Consider the following 18,581-nt stretch of genomic DNA (forward strand, 5'->3'; position numbering starts at 1 on the left):
TAGTCCGGACCTCCCGGAGTCCCCCGGAACACCGGCATGCTTGATACAAAAGCGAGTGTGGAAGTCCAACCGCTCCAAGTTGAACTCCATTCATTACCCCATCCCAGTCCTGTCCTGTCCCCGATGCTGTCCAAACATTAAAGGGAAGAAATGCAACCATGGCCCCGTTCTCGTTGGCCCTCTTCGCTGTTGGTGGTCATAACATGATGCTGATCCATTAATTCGTCTCGTCCACCCATTCCATTCCTTCTTGTTTCTTTTGGCGCTTCTTTTCATTCAAAAATAAGGGGGTGCCACTTCTCAGCAGTTTCCCTCTCACAATGCCTCGACGTATCATCAAGATGTGTCGAGTTGTCTAGTGCTTTGCGTTGCCATTCGAGACGGCCTTGCCGTTGACGTGGCCGTTGACGTGACCGTTGGCGTGGCCATTCGCATGGCCGTTGGCCTTGGGGGCCGGGGCAGGCACATCTTCCTCCTCACCATCATCCTCACCCTCATCCTCATCCTCGGATCGGTCATCCCCAAGCTGGTTCTGGCTGACGAAGCGCCAGGCAATGCGAGCGATGCAGAACAGCCAGAAAAGGTTGAGGGCCTGGAGGGAGGAGAGCAGAGCGGTGGTGATGATCTGGCTCAGGCGGCACTTGTACTGCTGCGTCTCCCAGTTCAGCTCAAAGGGACCGACAGTCTCGAACTCGGTCAGCAGAGACCAGATGATCTTGAGGTTGAGGTAGTGGCGGAGGTAGATCCAAGCCACCATGAAGACGCCAAAGTAAGGGCCCACCAAGGGAGAGTCGATGTAGTTGAGCGTCTTGGAAGTGGCCAGGAAGAAGTCGCTGATGTCGTGGGTGACATAGACGGCCAGACCGATGTAAGTGAAGTGGAAGCGGTAGCTGAGGCCGATGAGTCCCAGAGTGACAATGTGGTGACCAACAAGCTCCTTGAAATCCTTGCGAGGCTTCTCCATACCCAGGACGAGGACAATGGCCTGCTGAGCCCAGTAGGCCGCCTCAAAGAGGTAGTAGAACTTGACAGGAGCCAGATGAGTCTGGTGGGGGAACCCCTCGTACATGCCGCGGGTGTTGAAGTACCACACGGGAGTATGGCTCATGACCCAGAGGCCAAAAGGACCCAAGACACCAAAGTAGATGGCCGTGTACACCTGCTCCATGAAGCGGGCCTTCTTGCCACGGCTGAGGTTATACCAGCGAGCGAGCGGCGAGAGGAGCTCCTGCATAATGAACTCGCGGGTGAAAGACAGGACAATGGTATAGAAGGCGACAAAAGCGATATCCCAGCGACCCTTTCCATACTGAGCAGGTTCGTTGGGGTCGTCCTGAGGCAGCTTGTACGAGAGGAAGATGAAGTGGTGGATAGGGTTGGACTCGGTAGGGTTGATGGCGTATCCGGCGAGGAAGCACAGGGTGAGAACAGCTGGGAGGACGAAAGTGTGCTTGATCATGGTCTGGCGAGCTCGAGCAAGGAGACCGCGAGCACGTCGGCGCTTGGAGAGTCGCTTGTGGCCAGACTGAAGCTGCATGTTAGTATACCGAGATGTTTGCGACAGGGTCAATTCCAAGGCTCACCTGGCCGCTCTTGTCAACGGCATCGAGACTGGCACGACTCGAGGCCAATGCCGGGGCACCCGTGTCGCCGCGGATCTCGCCCCCGAGGGCACTGCTCTTGCGCCGCCTCCGCGCGTCGCTGATGGATGCTTCGGTGGCTGTGGTGTTGCTGACGGAGCTGCTGGGTGCGAAGCGACGCTGGTGCAGCTGGTCGTTTGCTGTGTTCAGCAGGGGGAAGGGCTCTGAGCCTGACATGGCTGGTTGTGTGGTTGTCGTCGCCGTCGTTGATGATGATGCGTGTTTCTCCGTCATGTATTTGTTGAAAGAGTTGAATCTCGACTTTTCTGGGGTTTCGGCTCCCTAAAAAACAAGGGGAGTTGTGGTTCCCTCCTATGCGCCCCTATTTTTTTTTTCCACCTCCCGCTCCTCTTATTAGTGTCGCCAAGGTGGAGTTTGTCGCGTGTACTGAAGATGGATGCCAAGACTTGTTTGCGGATGGCTCAGGAGCGGCGGACAAGAAGCAAAAGTCGTTTAAAAAAGAGTCGCAGGCGTGGAATTGTCGTGACCCCTTGTCTGGCGGAGAGGAGGTAAATGTAAGAGCGAGTCCGGATTGTGCGGGAGAGCGGATGGGATGTCACGACGGTTTGTATTAGAGGGAGGGAGATGCGAGGGGAGAGGGATTGGGGATTGGGTGGGTAAGCCGAGGCGGGCAGCAGGTACACGGCAGCGCAGCTGATTGGTCAGCTGGAGTCGGTGGGCTTTCTGGACCAGATGCACAGGGAAAGGGAAGCGTTGGCGACAGGGTTCAAGCCGAGCGTCTTCTTGATGGCTTGATGCTGATGATGATGTCGTTGCTCGATTGGGTTGTTAAAGACACCGGACCGTCGGGTACGGGCGTTTTCTAGACCCCGTCCTTACATCCAATATTCGCTACAGTATAGACTCGGTTTCGGAAAAGGCGGGATATCGTCCCTTCCTACTACCTAATCAATGCGCTGTGTATGTAATTACTCCGTACCTTCCCAATGAAACCAACTAAAAAAATCGAGGCAAATAAAAGTTGCACCTAGTGGGACTCTCTAATAAATTGAGATTGACCCGGCCTTGCCTGTCGTTGGGTCATTCAGGGTCCAGTCATTAGCGCTCCTACTGCCGAGGCCGCCGCCAGGACCTCTATTTTCTTTCAGGGGACATGGACATGGAAGTAAAGTGCCAACCGGTGCTCCGCGGGGCCCGGGAGATGGATCAAATGTTTGATGGCGGAAGCCGAGATGAGTACGAAAAATCAAAGCAAGCGATTCTCAACTCAAACGTTGAGTGTCAAAAGAGTCGAGCGATTCGTCCCTTTCACCCCCCTTGTCACTCAACCACCAGAGGTCGATCTGTGGGGTCACATGGCCTCCCGTCCTCCAAAGAAAATCAAGTTTAATCTCCCCAGCTAAAAAAGAGGACATGTGAATGCACCATTTCTTCCCCTTTTGACGACCTCCTTCCCTGCAATTTTCTTCTCTGTCTGGTGTTTTTCCTTTCCTTTCTCTTCTCTGCTATCCGGACCTGCCGGATACTCATGGATACTGGTGGCCATGTCCTTGGCCGCAGATGACATGTGCGTTCGGGAGTGCCCATGCAGTCAATGTACAAAGACGTCATGCCGAGACTCGTCGTTGAAGGCTACGAATAGTGTGGCTGGGTTATTCTGTCAGCCTTTAATCCACTTCCGCGGAGAGGGCAGTAAGCACAGTAGAGCGAGCTGACATGCTGCACACGTCTCATGTCATCATGTCGACTGACTGATAACAATCTATGCTTTCAACATACAGTGATATCTTGATATTTGGACACTGCCATCCCTGGACCGCTCTGTGGGCAATGTTCCCCCACATCTTTAAGTGAAATGGCTTTCATCACTGTCAGACCACAAATGCGTAAACGTGTATCATGCTGATGGTATTGACGACAACAATATGCTATGACCTACTCGTACATTCGAGGCCATCTCTGCAGATATATACATGTTCCCTTCTGCTGATTTTCCATAACGCCGTATGCCATGACTCAAGGCCCATTCCCCAAGTTTTAAATGCCATATTGACCTCGTATGAATCAAGACAGCAATAATGGCCATCTCCTCCATCTTGTATGTAATATAATAAAGGCATAATGATGTTGCCGCCCTCTGGGTATCTCACACGCAAATGCTCCCAAACCAAACATGCTGGTCTACTGCCAGCCGTACCAACAACGCCTCGCTAGATGCAATAGTAATGACACAAATGCTTCGCTCAAGCCGCTCGCTGCGGGCCAGGCGAGTCCAAATCTTGTCGCCGGTGATCCAGTGATGACCTCTCTGACACCGAGTCGTCGTCGCCAGAGTAGTAATAGTCATCCTCGTACATCACCCTGGGCTGCACGCCTCGCCATAGCGGCGGATTGGTGGCTGGGATCGGAACCTCGCCCAGCTGGCTTCCCGACAGCGTGCTTCGACTCCTGTCCAGCTGTGTCACTTCTCCTGATGCTTCTCGAGACATGCTGCTGTGGCTGTTGGTGCTGCCGCTATTGTTCGCAAGCCCTTCTCTGCTGCTCGACTGTTGCTCTGCCGTATTTAGCTCTTCCTCTTCAAGAACCTGTTGGAGCGCGGCCCCTCTTCGTGGAGGTGCTGGAATCACCGTCACAGGAAGGCTCTCTGTGTTAGGTGCTGACCGCACTCGATCCCGTAATTTCTCTGCTTGGTTTGCTGCAAAGTCCTCCAGACGAGCCCTTAGATCCCACCGGCTTGGTACGGTTGTCCTTCCCTCGCGCTCGGGTTCTGCGATATGCTGCGAGTGCTGTGCAACCTCCTGTGGCGGATCCTCGCTCGAACGACGGAAAATCGGGCTGGCAAATGTGAGATTCCGCCAGCCGCCATGAGTCGGGGTATTCGGTGTGTTGGCCTCCAGGTCTGCCGGTTGACGGGCTGCAGGCGAGACAACATGGCCATTCTGTACCGAGGCTGGGGCCTGATTGGGAGGAGTAGGCTCGTCGCTTGCCTGGTGACTCTGAGGGAAACTGTTTTGTCGGCTCAAATCCACCATACTTTGTTGTGGTAGAGGTTCAGGTGTTCGTGTCGTCGCCTCTGACGATGGCGGATATCGTACGGCGTAGACTGTACTCGCCGCGCTGGCTGTATCGGTTCGGCTGATGGGCGTGACTGCCGGTGCTGGACGGGTTGGCCAGATCGTGGGCCGTAGGATGTTACCCATGCTCCTCTGTCCTGACTGTTCCGTAGTTTCCTGAGCACCCTCGTTATCCTGCCCACGATATCGGCTGGTAATGGCGGAAACGTTGGCCCATCCATTGGTTGCACCTGAAGATGCTTGTCCTCCACCTCCGCCGCCACCACCACCGTTACCGCCTCCTCCTCCACCTCCTCCCTTTCTTGTCTTTCGATTTCGAAGCCATGGAAATTCGGCTGCATTGATCTCGAGCGTGTCGTCGCCATCGAATACTTCCCGGCCCAGAATACCATCCTTCTTCTCCTCACGCTCCAAAGCCTCAATTCTTTCCACCCACTCCCATACAACCACACTGGCGGCTGCTGCACCAACCCATCTCACATAATCTCCCCATCCAGTAAATTCGGGTTGTGAAATGTCGAGAATGAAAAAGACGACGGGAATCAAAATCGAAGTGATCGAAATGATGGCGACAAGGGTAATGTTCTTCATGAAGGGGTGGTAGAATGCATAGCGCTTCTTCATGAGCGCAAAGTAGACAACCCAGGCCGCGTATAAGAGTCCCAGTGACAGCTGGAAGAGATAGCTGAGGGCGGGGACGGGATGTACAAAGTTTTTGGGTCGAACGTTGGTGTTGATGCCGTTGTCCGAGTACTGAAAGCTAGTAATTGCGCTGAAAATGACATCAAGGGTGATGAGCGCAAATGCAACCCATTTGATGATAATCTTTTCTCGCTGGCGGGGAAAGAGTCGAATCAAAGTCTGTACTTGAGCAAGCCAGAGGAACGTGTCTGAGACGAGACGGATAACCTTGAGTTCCACGCTGTTCATGACCTCGTCCTGCAACTGCTTGGCGTTCTGGATCCCCCACGTATACTGATTCTGAGCCACCTGGAATGTGTCCGCAGAGGCGATGGTAAGTGAAATGGCGACAGTCAAAGCGGCCACCTTTTGCAGCCAAGGGCGTCCACCAATGCTGACACTGCTGGACGAGCTGTGGGTGAAACCGGATCGCCGGCCGAGGTAGACAACGCCTCCGTCGAGAAAGGAGCGAGGGGTGATGAAGAGCATAACGACGAGCATGTAAGCCGTAACTGTGGTCGCGGCGAGGGCGTAACATATCGGAAAAGTTGAGGCGTAAAAGGGATCGCGGAAATCGGAAAATTTGGGGCTGCTCTCGGATGCCTCGTGCTGAGTGAGGCTACTCTCGTCGCCCGAAGCCTCCACGGCGATTCGGGGGACGAGATTCGCAGCCGGGCAAGGAATCTGGAAGACGGCGGGCTCGATCAAGGGGACGGGGACGCCCTGGGGCCCCAATGTCATGACACCGGCGGCTGGTAATAGAGTCGTCGTGCACAGCGCCGGCAGCGCCGTGATGGTCGCAGAGACCAGCTGGCTGGCGTCCATGGTTGCGGCTGGCCGGTTATCAAAGGGGCAACACGCAACGGAACGGCCAGCCGCGAGCGACGGGATTCGCGAAACGGTTGGATGTTGAGGATTAAACGGTCGCCATGGGAAAGGAAGAAATCGTCATTCGCGTTTTCGATCGCTTTTCAATTTGTGGTCGCTTGGGAACTCGAATTCGACTCGTCGCGAGGGTATTTCGGTCGGGGGGTCAGACGAGTCTGTTCTCGGTCGCGGTTTGGGAGGGATCGTGGGGCGGGAGAATTAGACGCGGGTCCTCGGGGGGTTCGTGACGAAGGGATTATTAGGCGATGGTGTCAGAGTGCAGAAGACGCCAAGCCTCACAAGCTGACGACGACGATAGGACCTTGACGAATTTGCGACTTGGAAGCACAGGCGCGTTGGATTGAGAGTCAAAAAGTGCGAAGCCGGGGGGATGGTTAGGTGAGTCGGGTTCCAGGTTTTGGTGGAACGTGCCGCGAACAAGGGACCCGGAAAGACACAAGTCAAAATCAAGCTGGGCCGGCCTGGGCTGCTGGGTCTCTCCTGGCACTGTCTGGTGGGGAGGGGCGGCGGCGCGCCGATGGATGGATGGATGGGATGGGATGGAATTAGCGATGGAGATGGGATGGAGGCTGTGAGTCTGGGCGCCGAGAAGTCTTGGCTTCTTTGAAGTCGATCGCGCATCCCTTGGTTGGTCCGCGCGATAAGGGTGAGATGGATGGATCGAGACGTGGCGATCTAGAAGGTTCAGAGAAGCCTTGAGAACGACGTCAATGAAGAATTTCGACGAGATTCGAGGCCGAGATTGTGTGTGATCGGATGTCTTTTTCCTCTTTTTCTCCTTCGTAAAGAATGAGACACAGTCCAAGCTCAGCGCGTGGGAAAACTGGGGAATCGAGCTGGTTTTTATTAGGCGGGCACCTTTTTTCTCCAAACGAGCACCTAACGTTACCTACCTTGCTTTAGTTTTTAGCCTCGACTGCGTGCTCTCTCTCTCTCACTTGATTGTGGCATCGGAGAAGCGAGGGGGGCGGATTGGATGTCAGGTTACCTTGACAGGACGAAGCGACGCACTGTACTGTGTGTACTATGGAGCCCAGAGACACATGGTACAGTATGAAGATTGACTAGTTTCTTGAAGAGGACAAGGCGTGTCAGATGATCTTGATCTTCATGCAATCAATCCTGATCATGATTGTCGTGGTGCTATTCCCCTCTACCACAAAATCAACCGTTGCTCGCCGTTTCCTGCACAATCTGGGCTGGTGCGCACAAGCTTTCCGGCCCGCCCTACAACGGCCACGCAGGACGGTCTTGGTTCTTGACAGAGTTCAAGATGCGAAAAGGCAACCCGCTGGAATGCATCATCTGGACGAGCCAGGAGGTCGGGAGCCGTCTGGGGCCTCGTGGTCTACACACACTGTGTGCATTCTCGGCTGGGGAAGTGTAACCCCGCCATCCATCACGTCAAAGGAGCAGTGGTGTGAACCCCGGTCGCATGGTTGTTGTCTGTTTTTTGTGGAGGATGTTGTATTGCTTTTTTCGTCTCAACCTGATCATATCAATAGCATTGAAGAGGACGCAGCTTGCAAGAAACACAGCAATTTCACCTTCTCTCTATTGCTGCATCCTTTCTCTCCCTAGGTATCTCCCCCTGCAGGGAACGTGAGACGATACCCGTGGGAACCTGCAGGACGCCCTAAATCGCAATCAAGTACCACCGACCCCACACCACTCAGCCACCCGCACTGTGCACCCTGGGGAAGGGATCGACGATGCTAAATTCTGTTCAAAGGGCTGATTCAGACGATAGTTCTCCAGATGACGGGCATTAACTCTATACTAGGGATTTATTATTAGAGGAATCTTTACTTAATTGTCTTGCGATCTACCATGTAGATCCCCAATTCAGCTCTCACCACTGCGCAGATGACACTTACCAAAGTACCCCAAGCCGTCATGACACCACAAGGTGCCCAATCTGGTGAAACTCACTTTTTGGCTGAATCTCGTCCGGCCCGCCCGATGAACTTTAAACAACCAACGAATGATCAAGACCTAGGCTGAATATTGGTAGTTTCTTCTATCCTTCTAGGCCGTCGGAGCAAGCCTGAACAGGCATGTCGTCAGCGGGTTGTCGGCGATCCGTTGCGAGAATAGCCTTTTGACATCCATCAGTCCACTAGCGAGTTGGATACTCGAGTGTAGCTTCAAAGGCCAACTTGAAGGCGTATAATTGTCGAGTCGCCCATCATCATAGAACTTGAATCCTTTGTTCTTCCACGTCACACAGCCCTCTTCGTCATTCAATCAAGCTTTCCCACCGCCAAGACTGCGCAGGGGGCCAAACAACCAAGTCTTGGCAAAGCTTAGTTGTCGTCTGTCCCGCATCTTGGCCTTTGCACAACACAACGCTTCTCCAGACTCTCGGGTCCCATTCTCCAACGTCGCATAAACGACGTTACCGTGCATCCTTCAAATGTTAACTCTGCAGATCCAGTCTGCGTCATAGCTAGCACCGGAAATACGACATCGGGACAAGAAGCAGAAACATAAAAGATAAAACTCCTGGGTATTGATTGGTATCTCTCAACCTCATCCATGCATTTACCATGTCCCCAGCAAAAGCCCTCTCGCGCTGGGGACCAAAACCACCAACGCCAAACGTTCGTCCTTTTAGTCATGCAAAAACACAAAAGCCAATAACTTCCGCTTCCTCTCCGATGCTGTCCCATGTTGGCCCCCCTCATGTCCATCGTGATGCCTCTTGCTTAATTTCCAAACTCTCTATTCCTCCTCATAGTCGGTTTCCTCCTGCTGCCCATCCCGATACTTCATCTCCAGCACCCACTTCTCGTCAAAGTCGATACCGCGGCGGATCTTAGTCCCGGCCTTTCGCCAGACTGCGCTGCCTAGCCCAATATCGGCAATGAAAAGGCGCCACTCGTCCTCGTGTGCTGCATTGCTGAGGTATTCAGGGTCATCCTCGCCTGGTGGTGTCACAGCCTCGAGCAAGCCGCGCTTTGGTGCACCCATCGCAACCACGTACCGCGGTTTGACAAAGAGACGGCTGCCATCGATGACTGCCACTTTGCCAGTAGTAGGGTCGATGCCTGTCGGCACATCAACGGAAAGGACGAAAGCCTCGTTGCGATTTGCCCATTCCATCAGTTCGTAGACGGTGGCCTGGTCTCCCGTTCGCAGCTCCTCAAAGGAGATGGTCAACCCCAGAAGGGCATCGATGATGAGAGCGGTTGACACAGGTGATCCCGACGAAGCGTTCTTCCGTAGGTGCTCAAAGAGATCGCTCTTGCTGAGGATCTTACCCCCGAAAGCCCGATACAGTTGGATCTGCTGTCGGAGATCCTCCAGCAAGTCTCGCTCGCGTTCAATGCCCACTAAGCACACCATCACATTGACGTTCTTGTTCCGCAGATGTCTGGCTGCAGCGATCGCTCGGATGCCAGATTTGTTGTTGCCAGCCAGTATCACAACGACCGGACTACTCAGCACGGCACTGGCAGATGGATTAGCCCCAGCAAGCCCAAACCGCACCTTGATGGCAGGATCCGACAGCGCCTTGAAGGCCACCTCGGCAATACCCCGTCCTCCGTTCTCTGCCATGAGCTGTTCCGACAGCCCAACTTCGTTCGCGGCAATGTTCTCGAGATTCAGCATCTGCAGCGCCGAGACGGTTTCGAGTCGTCTGTGAGAGGGGACGAGGTATAGACCGGGTGGCTGGCCTTGCTGTCTCCTGCCGTCAGTACTACGCGACTCTGGTCGAGAGATGGACAAGCGAGAAAGATGGCTTGAACGTACGCCGGAGTTGACGCGGCTCAGTGGGATACCACCAGGCGCTGCAACGGCACTTGCCTTGCGTGACTGTGATCTCCTCGAAGGTCCCGACTTGCTGTCAGCTCTTCGGTTGCTCTGGCCGCTCCGTATGTCCCGCGCTGATAGTCTGTCTGCCTCATTCAGTCCGTCATCTGCTTCGCTGTTCCAAAAATCCGCGTTCTTGCCAGTTGTTGGTGGCATATCAAGAACATTTTCCGTGTAATGCAGGTTCTTGCCACCTGCTGTCCCAGGCTTTGGTCGGCGGTTGTGGGATACTAGTCGGCTAGCATCGTCGATCTGATCCTCCTTTCTCATCTGGTCAAAGATGGTTCGCTTGTCAAACTTGGCCAGATTATTTTCAAAATCGAAATCGCCCATCTCTTCAGTGACATCTTCAGACGCCCAGCCATTGTCAAACACCCCCTTTCGCCCCTTGCCGTTTCGCTTCAGAGAGTTGAATGGCTGGAAGGACGCCGTACTCTGGAGAATAGGAGTCTGCCTCCAACCCTTGCCTCGGCCACTAGCGGGCGAGCCATCGACAGGCTGACCATCTTCCTCAATGCGCTGGCCCTTTCCTTGCTTAGACTGACGAGAGCGCCGGTTCTTCTTCTTAGTTGATGGGGCATCCCGAGGCCCAACAGACTTGTCATCGGTCAATCCAGGGACTGGCTCGGTGACGGCCAAGTTGCTCACTGAGCCGGACAAGTCATGATCGGGGGTAGGTCGCCCTGGTGTGGAAAGCGCCGCAATGGGTTGGACAGCGTGTAGCTCTGGCCTTCCATCTTCCAGACCGATGAATTTCCCGTCCGAGCCCGAGGGCGTCGCAGACGCAGGTGGCCTTGCCAGACTGAGAATCGCAGGGTCGACAAAGGCAGGTTGCGATGGCGGTTGCGAAAAGGCAGGCGCGGTGACAGGTTCGGCAGGCGCAGGAGCATCCGTAGCAGGCGCATCGTCCGTCTTGATCTCGGACAGATCAGCAATATTGGCGGCATCGATGTGCATTTGGGGGCGCCATTCCTTGGTCCCTGTGACGAATACTATAATCACAGTTAGTAGATGCTTCGAAGTAGAGGGATCATGACGCGCTCACCATTCGTCAAGGTGAGGCCGCTGCCCGCCTGGACATCTCTCACTGTCCCCGTGAGTTGACAGTCCGCAGGCTCGCGGAGCACCACCCGCATGTGCAGGCCGATGAATTGATTTGCCATGTTGGAGGAGTGCGTTGCAAGAGGTTTGTTCCCGAATGCCTTGCTTCCCAATGCGATGACCCTATTATTGGAAGACGGTCAAGCTCTAGACGTCATCAAACTCCCAGACCCCAGGGCACAAAGACTAAATCAGGGTGGCGCAGTGTCGGGGTTTGCTAGGGTCTCGAGGGGACGGGACGTTAGGTAACTCTCGGAGAGCGTAAATCGGGCTGTCTCAGAGGCGGTGATGAAGCGAGCGAGCGGTCGAGATGGTCGACCAGGAGACAGATGAAGGATCGAGTTTCTCGGACCGTGGGATGGAGCACAACGAGGGGAGGGGGAGGGTCGAAGCGTCCGGTCGTGAGAAGAGCCGTAGAATATCAGACAGCCAAAAAGTCGAGATATTCGATGGCTACACGGTATCGATTCTGCGCCGAAGGATTTTCCCGTGAGGACGGTGATCGGATTTTGGGATTGCGATGTTGTGGATGGGGGTTTGTGAGGTTCAACGTCCCACGCTCTCTGGCAAGCTTGCCCCATGGGCAAAAAGTCTAGGAGCTTATCGATAAGCGCGGCTCAACCGCCGCTTCCCCAAGGAACCTGGAAACAATTGTTTGTATGGAACCATGTCCCCAACATTACATTGGTAATCCGATGAAGGTGAAAGTGCTTATAAATCAGATTCTGGCTAGACTTATCATATTAGTGCGTATAGATAAAAAGTTGATGTATTGGTGTGCCTCTGGTTGGAGTCCTATTTCTTCATCTATCACCATCAAGACAGTCACGAGGACAACAACCAGGAGATGTTGCCTTCACCACCATGAATCCGCGACCCCAATGGGTCGTCTGAAACCCATCATATACATCAAAGTCTTGGTTGGTCATGTTACTGTGTTGCCTCAGGCTTCAGGCACCAACAGAAGCCATCACCAAGTGCAGACTATGTCACACCAACGGGCTAAACTTCTCAACATGACAAGCAACCCTCGACACCCCATTCGTCCAAGTCTGAAATGTTCATTGTCATATTGACTTCATGAAGCTCGGATACTCCGAGATTAGATAGATATCTACTTGCCGTCGGCTTGATCGTCTATCACGATCTCCTTGCCCTGGCAACCTAACGCCTAACCCCATCATGGCTCGCTTCTATTAGAAAAGGAACCCTTCCTATCATACAATGTTTTCGACAACTAAATCAACATGTGCGGGGAGGTCCTGAATGCGCCCAACAATGCTCAATAACCATACGACGCCATCGCCTCTTCCTCGTCGTCCAGCTCCACCACCTGGCGTGCTGCCTTCTTGGGGGGTGCGGCCCCGAGTCGGTTCGAGACAAAGTCGGTGATAGACTGTGGTTTTTTCCCAATTGCATCCTCAGCACTGTACAGCTGATTGTAGAATTGGATGACTCGAGGGTGAGCCATGACCTTGGACTTTTCGAAACCCAGCACCTGCAGGCCCTCCTGGGTTGTTGCTCGACTGAGAGCAACATAGGCCTGGCCCTTCTCAAAGACACGACCGAGGTTGACCTTGACTCGCTCCAGGGTCTGGCCTTGCGCCTTGTGAATTGATAATGCCCACGCCAGGATCAAGGGGAGTTGGGTGCGTTTTGCCTGCACCTCTCCATTTGGTAGCTCGACCTTCCACTCTTCAGGCTGGCAGAGAATCACCCGTGATGTGCCGTTAGTTGCCATGAACTGCACCACTGGGAACTTCACTCCGCTCGAGCTTGTGTCAGCTTCGCGACTGAATGACTTGAGGAGCTTCCTTCGGGCCTTAGCCATAGGATCATCGTCATCGAACTCGTCGACCGACGTCATGTCGAACGTCTTTTCATCTGAGAATCCGATGACCTTGCCAAGTGAACCGTTGACCAACGACTCATCCAAGTTCTTGATCAGCATTACCTGCGCGTTGATCTTCAGATCAATGCTCTTGGGCGCCATCATGTTCATCAACAGCTTGTCCCGAATCTCTTCTTTGCCAATGTCCATGGCATCATACCGCCGGACCGTGCCGGGGAGTTCTCTCAGTCGCCTTTCGTTGGATCCCTCAACTTCATTTCGAGTAGAAAACAACTCTGCAGTGCCCACGCCATCGTCGAAGTTGAGTGGTCTTGACAAAGACTTGAAAGCCCGTACCGTATCTTCGCTGATTCTGCCCAGACGCATCTCGTTGAGCATATTGGCAAACGTTGGATCTCGTTGTCGGAAGACCTGTGTAAGTCCAATGGTGTGATCAATCGAGGTTGTCCAAGTGGATGCATCAAAGGCAAACTTTGTCTCGCGCTTCCCTCCGTCAGGAACAGGTGGAAGCTGAAAAAAGTCACCTGTGATGATGAGTTGGATACCACCCCATGGCCTGCCATTGTTGCGGATCGTTCTCCCAATCTGAGACAGCTTGTCAAACAACTCTCCATCTACCATTGAAACTTCATCAATGATCAGGCATTTCGTTCTCAACCAACGATTCTTGGCCTTCTGGTTCCGTCGGATCTTCTTGACCAGAGTCGGAACATCTTCCTTGCCAAGGCCAATGCCTGAGAAGCTGTGGAGTGTGATACCACCAATGTTGCACGCGGCAAGTCCAGTTGAGGCAGTAACGGCGACTCGCTCAGGGTCTTTGGCATACTTCTTCTTCAGTTCAGTAATGATGGCTCTCATCAACACAGACTTTCCTGTTCCGGCAGCACCGGTGAAGAAGACACTCTGGTTATTGTTGACAACGAGATCCAATACGTGTCTCTGTTCCTCACTGAGAGAAATGGCAAAGTTGCCCTTGGCCTTGGAATGCGAAGTGGTGATTTCCTGGACTTCGTCCATAGACAAATCATTGTTTGCCGTAGGCTGTTCTTGTTGACGCTGGTTTCGGAATTGTTTCTTCTGCTCCTTGACGGCACTAGCAGTAGGGTTCCAGAACTCCTTCCGTTTGTTGGCCGGAGTCTTGGCAACATGGTCCTCTTCATCCTCCTCAGGTTCTTGCTGTTTGAAATGTGCAGGGAGAACTCTCTTCTTCGCCTTCTTGAGAGCGGGGACGTCGACCAAATCCTTATCGCCAGACGACTCGCGTTTTAGAGATCCATTTGTTGTGGTAGAGGTCACAGATGTGGTCCGCGTCGGTGGCAGAAAGTGAGATACAGGAGACGAAGACCAGTCGATGGGTTTCGAGGCTTGTGATGTCGGTGGAGGGGGCATGTTATCGTTGGAGGGCTTGGAAGGAGTTGCTGTTGGGAGCACCGGCAAAGCTGAAGGAGCTTTAAAGTCCAGATCCAACTCGTCATCGTCGCTAAAGTCGTTCTCGCAGAAGAACACGCCTGCTTTGGAGTTGGCCACGGCATCCGCCTCGGTCAGATCGATAACGTCGGGATCCTGCTGGAACGAATTCGATCCTCCGTATAGCGATGCCAATGAGCCTCCGGCAGCACTGGCCGCCAGTCTGGTCACTGTAGGCTGGTTCATGTTGGTGGATCGACTATCGAAAGGCTTCAGAAAAGGTTGGGCGGTCCTCGCCGACACAGCGGCAGCATTTGGCTTCTTGAGTTGCTGGCGAATGTCGCCATTGTGCTGAGTAGGGCTGCTTGGAGGGAAGAACGACTTGGCCGATTGGCTCCTCTGGGGAGGGCCGTTGGCCTCGTACTTGTCGCTGGCCCTGGCTAACATGGATTCGAAGACGGGAGAGGATGAAGGGCGGGAAGTGTGAACATGAGCCAGCTGCTGCACAGCTTGGAGGAGAAGAGAGCCACGTGCCGGCGAGGATCGTATGGGCAGGCCGGTGATGCCCACCGTCATAAACTGAGCAGGGCAGGGACTGGGAAGGGTGGTCGGTGACTCGACCAGGAGAAGAGAGGAGATGTGGTGGAAGAAGGATTGCAAATGGAAGAGAAGGAAAGAACAGGGCGAAGCCCAGGATGAACAAGCCTGCGCTAGAGCCTCAGATGAACAAAAGGGCCATCAAGTGCAAAGCTTCAAAATTGTCATATTTGGGCTGCAGTGATGCAGGACGCGTCGGAGCTCTTAAAGTCGGTGCGACGACTGGCCCAGGTTCACTGCATTTTGACGCGTTCCAGGCGCGACAGCTGCAGCCCCTCATGAGGCTGATGTCGCTTAGTCACGTGCACCAATCGCCCCCACGCGATTGCTGCCTGTTTGATGGGTGTGATCATTATCACGGCAGTTGAGTTCAGGGGTAGCATTGGTGACATTCATTGCAAAGGTGGTCTTCATAATTCGTCAAGTGCCTCTAGGTAACTATTGTTCATCCTGATCGGGGTAGTCATTTTGTTCCTCGCTTTCCCTTATCCCGTTGAAATCAGACCCAAACTCCACGTTGTAGTCATAATCATCCCAAGGCTCGCTTCCACTCTGCATCTGACAAAAGAAGAAAAGAAAAAGAAGGCATGATCTGTTCCATGACAGCTGCCATGATAGAATCTCATCAAAAATCTGCATCCCCAATCTTATCTTGTTTCCTTGTCAATCCCTCCTAAAAAAGTCCCTGTCCCGAAGAGGGCGGAGTCGATCAAAGTCGGCGCTTCGTCGCATGTACTCTCTGGCATCGCCTTCCCGCCAGCGGGAATCTCGGCTGCCATGCGAGAAGTCATCTCCTAGAAAATCAAAGATTCTCGACCTGAGCCCACGGCGATGTCGGAAACCCCTGTCTCCGAGATCCCTAAGGCGGTCGTTGTCCCGGCGGATCTCTCGCTCACGGATGTCATCCTCTCGTCGCGCCCTTTCCAGGCGATTCTCCAGACGGGAGTTCTCATAGTCCGCGTAGATCTCCCTTTTTGCCTCGGGAACAGAGACAAGACGGGGAGCGGGATTCCGCTGGATAACTCGAGGAGACGACATGCTCTCTCTTCTCCGTGGGGTCCATTCCTCGTCTTCCCTGTAAGAGTCGCGTCTTGGCGACCTGCTTTCCTCTCTTCGCCGGTGAGGTGACTCCCTGCGTCGATGAGAGTGCTCTCGGCGGCGGCGTGGTGACTCCCCGCGATGGTATGACGACTCTCCACGGCGCTGCGGTGACTCCCTACGGCGGTGCGAGGATTCTCCGCGACGTGAAGGCGAGTTGAAACGGGCACGTGGCCGAGAGACATGTCGAGAAGAACGTTCTTCATCCGACTCTCGCTTGCTGCGACGAGACTCTCTAACATCTTCATGCCGATCCTTGCGGGCCCGAGTCGAGCTCTGATCTCGGCTACGTCGCCTTGAAGCTGAATCAGAGCTGACGGACGAGGGCCTTGTGCCTTCGCTCTCATCCGCTGAGAAGCAGTCGTCCGATGCCATAGAGTCCCGGGAGCTCCGATCAGACTCCTCGTACATCTTGGACTTGCGACGTTTGTCATTGATAGTGGTGGTAACAATGATATGGTCCTCCGCAGCTGCTGGGGAACCAGGGGCGTTCACCTGAGCCCCGACAGGAGGCTTCTGAAGCTTTACCTGACCATTGGGCGGCGGACGCATTGCTGGGGAGCCGACACCCGGCTTCTGGGAAGCTGCGTGCGGATCAAATGGTGGCCGGACTTGAGGATTTGCCATCCTCCCCGGGCTAACTCCTGGTGCATGTGCTGGTGGTGGTGCTCGTCCCGCGGCGTTGGGCGGAGGAACGACAACTTGAGGGTTTGGCACTGGACCAGGTCTAGGACCAGCTGGCGGAGGTCCTCGAGGTACAGCAGCAGCATTTGGATTGACCGGCATGGTGGGGGGAGGACCTCGGGGCCCTGGGGCAGCGTTTGGGTTGGCTGGCATGTTTGGGGGTGCTCGATGTGCCGGGGTGGCATTTGGGTTAGCCGGCAGGTTAGGAGTCGGTCCTCGGGGTCCTGGTGCAGCATTCGGGTTGGCTGGCATGTTAGGAGGTGCTCGAGGCGCCGGAGCAGCATTTGGATTGACGGGGAAATTTCCTGGGCCCGGCCTTGGGGGAGCAACACCAGGTCGAGGTGGTGCTGGTGTCGTTCCTGGTGCCATGTTGCCAGGGTTCTTTGGATGTGCCGGATTAATCTGCTTTGCTGGCGTGGCATCCTCGTCGTCGGACTCATCAACAGACTCATCATCAGACTCTCCGACAAGGTCCGGCTGAGGTTGCTTTGGCTGGGCTCTTGACGGTGGGCGGTTAAGTCCTTCCCGCATGCCGGGCTTGCCTGGCATTGCCGGCTGAGGCTGGCCTCTCATATTTGGGTTCATGGGTGGTGCTACAGGGTTAACTGGAGCTGTAGGGACCGCATAATTTGGAGGTGGGTGATGGGGAGCAGGAGCAGAGCGAGTTGGTGGTGGTGGGTGATGAGGAGCAGGAGGAGACCGAGCTTGTGGTGACGAGGGATGAGAAGTAGGAGTAGAATAGATCGGTGCTGGATGAGGAGCAACAGGGGGATAGCCCGTTGTACCTGGGCGGATGTGGACTGTTGGCGCCGGTGGCATCTCACGTCTCGCCTTCCGCTGGTTCTCCTCTTGAAGCATCCTCAAGCCGTTCTCTCCCTTAGCGGGAGTTCTCTTGAGGTAGATGATGATGGCTTGTCTCTCCTTCCGAGGAGATCTGCTTCTGCTGGAGTGTTTCCGGGACTTTTTGCTGTGGTGGTGCCTGTGGCTCCTCCTCCGTCGGCCAACCGAGACAGACCGGCCATCCAGTCTTCGGTATTGAGACTCAAACTGGGCCAAGGTGAATATGTACCGAGAATCAAGTTCTCGTCTGGCAAAGTCATCCAGAACAAGCTCGATCTGGCGCTGGATGATAACGTCCTTGGCTCTCTTCTTTTCATAGACTGGTTTCGTCTCCTTGACGAGCTGGGCAACCCTGCGCCTGGCCTCTTCTTGGGGGTAGTCAGTCTGAACGAACTGATGAACCCTGTCCCATGAAGGCTTCAGGGGATACCCTTCAGCGTCAACATCGTTGGGGTTGCGGGCCCTCTCGAGGCGGATGACATGGAATGTCGAGAGGAGCTCACGGGCATCAGCCTCTGTGAGGCGTTCATGCCGAAGATCTGAGATGGGAACGGCATCTCTTGGACGCAGGTCCCGAGGGACTGCGCCTGGGGGTGGGGAAGGGGGACTAGGATAGCTCGAGGGAAAGCTTGATGAAGAGCTGGCATAGGATGAAGAAGAGTGGCGGGAGCGAGCAGGAGGGGCCTGGTGGAAGGGAGCAGGGCCCCTGGCTCCCTGAGGCATGGGAGCACCCTGTGGAGGTGCTTGAGGCTGGTGATGTAGGGGGGCTGGGGCGTTGTGAGGCATGGCTCTGGCAGGGTAATGCCTGGACATGGTTGAAGGGGTTTGTGATTGTCGATCGACAGAGTTGTGGATTTTCGTGCCCAGTTTGGGAGTTGAAAGATGAGGCGACGACGGGCAAATATATCTGCCTCGAAGTGTAGGCACAAGTGAATTGAGAAA

At 54.4% G+C, this 18,581-nt stretch overlaps 5 protein-coding genes across 5 annotated transcripts; all 5 read right to left on the reverse strand.

Moving 5' to 3' along the window:
• Positions 1-355: 355 nt before the first annotated feature.
• On the reverse strand, positions 356-1,874 carry NCS57_01031700 (TLC domain-containing protein; the record flags this gene model as incomplete). The annotated part of the gene is made up of 2 exons (XM_053060065.1): positions 356-1,525; positions 1,584-1,874. The coding sequence occupies 2 exons, from the start codon at positions 1,872-1,874 to the stop codon at positions 356-358; spliced, it is 1,461 nt and encodes a 486-aa protein (XP_052910459.1).
• A 1,970-nt stretch (positions 1,875-3,844) lies between these two features.
• NCS57_01031800 (uncharacterized protein) lies at positions 3,845-6,181 on the reverse strand (the record flags this gene model as incomplete). The annotated part of the gene is made up of 1 exon (XM_053060066.1): positions 3,845-6,181. One exon carries the CDS (start codon positions 6,179-6,181, stop codon positions 3,845-3,847), a length of 2,337 nt encoding a protein of 778 aa, XP_052910460.1.
• A 2,787-nt stretch (positions 6,182-8,968) lies between these two features.
• Positions 8,969-11,223, reverse strand: NCS57_01031900 (Enhancer of mRNA-decapping protein 3; the record flags this gene model as incomplete). The annotated part of the gene is made up of 3 exons (XM_053060067.1): positions 8,969-9,928; positions 10,001-11,052; positions 11,106-11,223. 3 exons carry the CDS (start codon positions 11,221-11,223, stop codon positions 8,969-8,971), a joined length of 2,130 nt encoding a protein of 709 aa, XP_052910461.1.
• A 1,220-nt stretch (positions 11,224-12,443) lies between these two features.
• NCS57_01032000 (ATP-dependent DNA helicase PIF1) lies at positions 12,444-14,996 on the reverse strand (the record flags this gene model as incomplete). Its single annotated transcript, XM_053060068.1, has 1 exon — positions 12,444-14,996. The coding sequence occupies one exon, from the start codon at positions 14,994-14,996 to the stop codon at positions 12,444-12,446; it is 2,553 nt and encodes an 850-aa protein (XP_052910462.1).
• Positions 14,997-15,680: 684 nt separating this feature from the next.
• Positions 15,681-18,452, reverse strand: NCS57_01032100 (uncharacterized protein; the record flags this gene model as incomplete). The annotated part of the gene is made up of 1 exon (XM_053060069.1): positions 15,681-18,452. The coding sequence occupies one exon, from the start codon at positions 18,450-18,452 to the stop codon at positions 15,681-15,683; it is 2,772 nt and encodes a 923-aa protein (XP_052910463.1).
• Positions 18,453-18,581: the final 129 nt, after the last annotated feature.

This window comes from Fusarium keratoplasticum, chromosome 8 (genome assembly GCF_025433545.1).
Source record: "Fusarium keratoplasticum isolate Fu6.1 chromosome 8, whole genome shotgun sequence".
NCBI lineage: Eukaryota > Fungi > Ascomycota > Sordariomycetes > Hypocreales > Nectriaceae > Fusarium > Fusarium keratoplasticum.